The sequence below is a fragment of the Leuresthes tenuis genome, unplaced genomic scaffold, assembly GCF_036924035.1.
Source record: "Leuresthes tenuis unplaced genomic scaffold, fLeuTen1.0.hap1 SCAF_18, whole genome shotgun sequence".
In the NCBI taxonomy this organism is placed as follows: domain Eukaryota; kingdom Metazoa; phylum Chordata; class Actinopteri; order Atheriniformes; family Atherinopsidae; genus Leuresthes; species Leuresthes tenuis.
The window spans coordinates 33118699-33125396 of NW_027325372.1; the positions used below are offsets into that span (position 1 = coordinate 33118699).

General features: G+C 49.7%; 1 protein-coding gene across 1 annotated transcript; it reads left to right on the plus strand.

The window, feature by feature from the left end:
* Positions 1-336: 336 nt before the first annotated feature.
* Positions 337-3660, plus strand: polr1h (RNA polymerase I subunit H). Its single transcript, XM_072370856.1, has 5 exons — positions 337-450; positions 626-779; positions 3001-3104; positions 3192-3301; positions 3379-3660. The coding sequence occupies exons 2-5, from the start codon at positions 662-664 to the stop codon at positions 3401-3403; spliced, it is 357 nt and encodes a 118-aa protein (XP_072226957.1). The 5' UTR covers positions 337-450; positions 626-661; the 3' UTR covers positions 3404-3660.
* The last annotated feature ends 3038 nt before the right edge of the window (positions 3661-6698 follow it).

Genomic DNA, 6698 nt, shown 5'->3' on the forward strand with positions numbered 1-6698 from the left:
ACTTTAATTCTGTTGGTCAAACATTTTTTTCATCAAAAACCAAGTCCCATATCAGAGGATGGAAGAATACCCTAAGACTTTTTCCTTAGTGGACTTCTGTATGATTCTGGACTAACAGCCCTGCTTTGTTCACTGTTTGGTTACCCTGAATTATTTTCTAACTTTTTTCTGGTTACAAAGCTACGTCAACATTTGGAGAACATTCCGACTCTGATTACCCAGTTAGGCTATACAGTAACTTTCTGTTTTGTACATGCATTTGTACCAATAAAGTTATTTTAAAATAAACAGTTACAGACTCACAATGACGTCATAGCATGCGACAGTGGGACGTCTTAAGACCCTACAGTGCACCTATGCGGTTGCCAAACTCGAAGTAACACTAAAACAGAAGACGGAGTTCAGCCTGCGGCTTGTTTGTGGGTCTCAGCGCTTCAGACTTACTAAAAGGTAATAAACGAGGATCAATGTCTTTGACGTGGCTGAAACCTGATAGCTAAATGTTTAGCTAAACATGTCACTCTCACGTGCTGAAGTTAAACACGCTGCAGGTTTTAAGAACGTGTTCATGTAGAAAGTCTGATCCAAAATGGGAAACCTGAAACCATGTGATTATTGCTAACAGATCATTTGAAACCAGGACCAGCAGAATCTCGCTGAGATGTCGTGTTTTGGTGGGGATCCCAACTTCTGTCCTGAATGTGGGAACGTTCTTCCGCTCCCAGGAGTGTCCGACACGGTCCGTTGCCCTCGCTGCTCTTTCTGCATCCCTGTAACAGGTACTCTGGCCAGGAACACCCTAATCATGGTGTGTACGTTAGCTCACTGCGGTCAAGCCAGACCTCGCCTTATTTTGTTGTGCGCGCTGACCTGAGGAATTATGGTATTCACGGTTAAGAGCAACTTTCAAAGTAAAAGTAAGATTCCTCTGCATGGTATGTGACATTTGGTCAGTAGTTTTCACATTGAAACATTTTATGAAGTGTAAAAAGAAATTAAATAATGCATTGTCAATGCAAAATTAAACGTATAGGTAAATTAAATGTATAAGTTCTCCTACTAGAGTATACCAGCTCCTCAGAGAGAAAAAGTTAATATAGTATTTCAAAATAAAATCCCCAATAAATGGTCTAATCTTACCCACATTTTTCATCTTCAGATCCATAGTTATAAATAACGATTTCACAACAGGATGGATGCCTAGTGCCGTCATCCCAAGATGAAGTGGTCCCAGTAGAGTGCCTGTGTAGAAATCCCTCTGTTAGCTCTCCTATAGCCGCAAGTAGCCACATAACAGCACCTATGAGCTAACGTTCATTCATTCATTCTTCTTAAAGTATTGGTGAAATAAAGACAGATAATGCCTTATTTAGAGGCTGCATCGTCTAAGCCCCGTTCACTTCGTTATATGGATATACGCCGATCGCGTGTTATCTAAATGGCTTTCGAAGGACGCCAACTTTCGCCAAACTGTTCTCAGTGAGTAGATGAACGTATTTCATGTATGAAATAAGGTTTAGGTTTAAAAATACCGGAGTTCCCCTTTAAGGGTCTCTCTGAGGAGCTGGTATACTCTAGTAGGAAAGCCAATAAATTTCTGTTTAATTTTTAAATATATCACCAGATTGAGATATTGCTTGACTGACTTTGAGGATATGTACTCTGAAATGAAACTGGTATGTGGAAACAACACATCACTTGAAAGTTCTTCTGGTATTGGGAATTTTAACTTGTGTATGAAATGCAACAGGATCTAATTTTGAAATTTGAAATCATAATTGCTGAGTATTGTAGGGATGACACAATGTTTTTTATTACTATTTATACATTTACCAATGTGAAAACTTCTGGCCAAATATAAAATATTGTACAGGGGAATCATACTTTTACTTTGAAAGCCGCTCTTAAACGTGAATAGCGTAATTCCCCACACAACTTGCACTGGCTTGACCAGTTGAGTTGGGCACAGAGGTGGACTGTGATTATTAAAAAAAAAAAAAAAAAAAAAAAAAATAAGGTCAGCAGGCCACAGTCATGAGAACTTATTAAAAAGTTGGAATTCAGATGAATTTTTGGGCACCCCATTATCAACAAGGCATTCTTTGTGGAATTCTTCAAATTCAAATAGCTTGGAGTGAGGGCTGGGCGATATGACGATATTAAATCGTGAAGGATTGCAACGTGAAGACGCTCCGTAACGATCTGTCAAACTGCAGAGATCGTGGGATCGTCTCGGGCACATTCTATAAATTGCAGTTCTATGCTGACGCACCAGACGTGTTACGTCATCAACCTGACCGACCAATCACAGCGAATTACAGGCAGTGACGCGCTTTCTTGCCCGCCTCCTTGTTTGTGTGTGTAGCAGTAGCTGCATGGAGAGCCATGGCTGAAAGCCAAACAGAGGAGGTCGCTAAAAAAAATTCCACCTCCATTATATGGAACAAAGTTTGCACAGAAACGGTTCGCATGTGGGGTGGCAACACCACGAACCTGTTCAATCACTTGAAGAGGAAGTGTCCCAAAGCAGCCCCTCGCTGCTGAGAGCCAAGCAGCGAGGGGCCGGAGGTGGAGGCAGCAGCTGGTGTAAGGCCAAAACAGATAATATTAACACAGGCGTTTGACAAAGGCACTCCTATGACAAGTCAAGCAAGCGATGGAAAGAGGTAACAGAAGCAGTTACCGTTTATCTTGCAATAGATATGGTACCGTTCAAGATGGTAGAAAAGGTTCGAACGCCTGCTTCAAGTAGTTGACCCGTGGTACGAGCTGCCCAGCCGAAAATACTTCTGCAACACTGCCTGTTTTTCACTTTTCAATTTAAGATCGTCATTTTTAAAAAATTGTGATGATATTTTTGCCATATCGCCCACCCCTTGCTGAGTCCATCTGCCATGTTTGTTTTGGGAACTCAGAGCGTTGCTGAGAGCTGAACATGTCGCAGATTATAGTAAGTTATCTCTGGAACTTATCTTTTACTTCCATCTATTCATTATCCAGAGTTTTCTGGCCAGGAGATCCGGTCAACAGTTGCCTTCAACTCTGTGGAGCACTTATCAATGGCTCTTGACGATGAGGAGGGCTCTGAGCTGAAGGGGCCTGTGGTAAGAACGGTCGACCAGCTGCTCACTGACTGCTGCAGGTGATGCTAACAGCTGGATGCTGTTAACCAGGTCTTCTGCTTCCTTTAGATTGACAGGCGTTGCTCTCGCTGCAATAAAGAGGGGATGATTTACCACACCAGGCAGATGAGATCTGCAGATGAAGGACAGACTGTCTTCTTCACCTGTACACACTGCAGGTAGCTGACATGAACACTTCACTTTTGTGATGTGCTGACGACTCATTTTACTGATGACTTTGGTCTTCTTGTTGTAGGTATCAAGAAAAGGAGGACTCCTGAGAGACACTCGACATGTTGATTTTAGACGTGACGGTCACAGGCCCCTCCCCTCCTCCAGTGGGGGCGTTCTGAACATCTCAGAGATACGTCCGTCAGCATCACCATGATGCCCTCAGTGTTCTCACAGTTTCCCTGGTTGCTAATGATAAGTGTGGCGAGAGAAAAATCTTCACTTGACTTAAATTGCTCTTTTTCAACAGCATGATGATCACGAGCTTCATTTAAGCTGTTATTTGTAAATCTAAAGTTGTTTCTAATAAAAAAAAATATTTTAACAATCAGTTTTGTAGTTAAGCATCCTACAGTGGCAAAAAAACAAAACCAAAGAGGTGAGGATGATGAAATAACAGCTGGATTCCTGTAGTGCTGCATTCTCAACAGGCTTCTTTTCTGAGGTGATCTGAGGGAAACTGGTTCAGAGGAACTCCAGCAATCTGTAAGCTTCCTCATTTCTTTATTTTATAAAACTTTTCCAGTTATGTGCTTCGTACATGGTATGTGTGTATGTGTGAGTGTGCATACCTGCCTGACTGGTGTCGGCCCGTAGTCTTACCGTCGGCCCGTAGTCTTACCGTCGGCCCGTAGTCTTACCGTCGGCCCGTAGTCTTACCGTCGGCCCGGAGTCTTACCGTCGGCCCGTAGTCTTACGGTCGGCCCGTAGTCTTACCGTCGGCCCGTAGTCTTACCGTCGGCCCGTAGTCTTACCGTCGGCCCGTAGTCTTACCGTCGGCCCGTAGTCTTACCGTCGGCCCGTAGTCTTACCGTCGGCCCGTAGTCTTACCGTCGGCCCGTAGTCTTACCGTCGGCCCGGAGTCTTACCGTCGGCCCGTAGTCTTACGGTCGGCCCGTAGTCTTACCGTCGGCCCGTAGTCTTACCGTCGGCCCGTAGTCTTACCGTCGGCCCGTAGTCTTACCGTCGCCCCGGAGTCTTACGGTCGGCCCGTAGTCTTACCGTCGGCCCGTAGTCTTACCGTCGCCCCGGAGTCTTACGGTCGGCCCGTAGTCTTACCGTCGGCCCGTAGTCTTACCGTCGGCCCGTAGTCTTACCGTCGGCCCGTAGTCTTACCGTCGGCCCGTAGTCTTACCGTCGGGCCGGAGTCTTACCGTCGGCCCGTAGTCTTACCGTCGCCCCGGAGTCTTACGGTCGGCCCGTAGTCTTACCGTCGGCCCGTAGTCTTACCGTCGGCCCGTAGTCTTACCGTCGGCCCGTAGTCTTACCGTCGGCCCGGAGTCTTACCGTCGCCCCGGAGTCTTACCGTCGCCCCGGAGTCTTACCGTCGCCCCGGAGTCTTACCGTCGGCCCGTAGTCTTACCGTCGGCCCGTAGTCTTACCGTCGGCCCGTAGTCTTACGGTCGGCCCGTAGTCTTACCGTCGCCCCGGAGTCTTACCGTCGGCCCGTAGTCTTACGGTCGGCCCGTAGTCTTACCGTCGCCCCGGAGTCTTACCGTCGGCCCGTAGTCTTACGGTCGGCCCGTAGTCTTACCGTCGCCCCGGAGTCTTACGGTCGGCCCGTAGTCTTACCGTCGGCCCGTAGTCTTACCGTCGGCCCGTAGTCTTACCGTCGGCCCGTAGTCTTACCGTCGGCCCGTAGTCTTACCGTCGGCCCGTAGTCTTACCGTCGGCCCGTAGTCTTACCGTCGGCCCGTAGTCTTACCGTCGCCCCGGAGTCTTACGGTCGGCCCGTAGTCTTACCGTCGGCCCGTAGTCTTACCGTCGCCCCGGAGTCTTACGGTCGGCCCGTAGTCTTACGGTCGGCCCGTAGTCTTACCGTCGGCCCGTAGTCTTACCGTCGGCCCGTAGTCTTACCGTCGGCCCGTAGTCTTACCGTCGGCCCGTAGTCTTACCGTCGGCCCGGAGTCTTACCGTCGGGCCGGAGTCTTACCGTCGGCCCGTAGTCTTACCGTCGCCCCGGAGTCTTACGGTCGGCCCGTAGTCTTACCGTCGGCCCGTAGTCTTACCGTCGGCCCGTAGTCTTACCGTCGGCCCGTAGTCTTACCGTCGGCCCGGAGTCTTACCGTCGCCCCGGAGTCTTACCGTCGCCCCGGAGTCTTACCGTCGCCCCGGAGTCTTACCGTCGGCCCGTAGTCTTACCGTCGGCCCGTAGTCTTACCGTCGGCCCGTAGTCTTACGGTCGGCCCGTAGTCTTACCGTCGCCCCGGAGTCTTACCGTCGGCCCGTAGTCTTACGGTCGGCCCGTAGTCTTACCGTCGCCCCGGAGTCTTACCGTCGGCCCGTAGTCTTACGGTCGGCCCGTAGTCTTACCGTCGCCCCGGAGTCTTACCGTCGGCCCGTAGTCTTACCGTCGGCCCGTAGTCTTACCGTCGGCCCGGAGTCTTACCGTCGGCCCGGAGTCTTACCGTCGCCCCGGAGTCTTACCGTCGCCCCGGAGTCTTACCGTCGCCCCGGAGTCTTACCGTCGCCCCGGAGTCTTACCGTCGGCCCGTAGTCTTACCGTCGGCCCGTAGTCTTACCGTCGGCCCGTAGTCTTACCGTCGGCCCGTAGTCTTACCGTCGGCCCGGAGTCTTACCGTCGGCCCGGAGTCTTACCGTCGGCCCGTAGTCTTACCGTCGGCCCGTAGTCTTACCGTCGGCCCGTAGTCTTACCGTCGGCCCGTAGTCTTACCGTCGGCCCGTAGTCTTACCGTCGGCCCGGAGTCTTACCGTCGGCCCGGAGTCTTACCGTCGGCCCGGAGTCTTACCGTCGGCCCGGAGTCTTACCGTCGGCCCGTAGTCTTACCTTCGGCCCGGAGTCTTACCGTCGGCCCGTAGTCTTACCGTCGGCCCGGAGTCTTACCGTCGGCCCGTAGTCTTACCGTCGGCCCGGAGTCTTACCGTCGGCCCGGAGTCTTACCGTCGGCCCGGAGTCTTACCGTCGGCCCGGAGTCTCTTACATAAAGTTGGCTGGGACTCTTTTTGAGGCCATGACTCTGAAAAAAAATCCCAAAGAGGCCTTTGTTTATAAAAGAAAAAGCAACAACATATGCAGAACTTTTGATTGTATATAACATGAAGATGTTAGTTTGCATCTAACGGAAAACTGCAAAGAGAAAATGTGGATGAAGAATTTTCCCTGTGGAGGAGAAGCTGCACTGGCTGAAGGCGCGGAATGTTAAAGGGGATGTTTTGAGGGAGGTTCCATAGACCACATACCGTGCTGTTCCCTTTGTTACGATAAAAACTTTTTGGCACATCTTCGTATTTCAGCATAAAGTTTTAATAGAATTTTTTTTCAAAGCTAAAGAAAGCAGAACGGTTCAGCAAACTCTACAGGTTTATTTGTAAAAGAAAAGAATA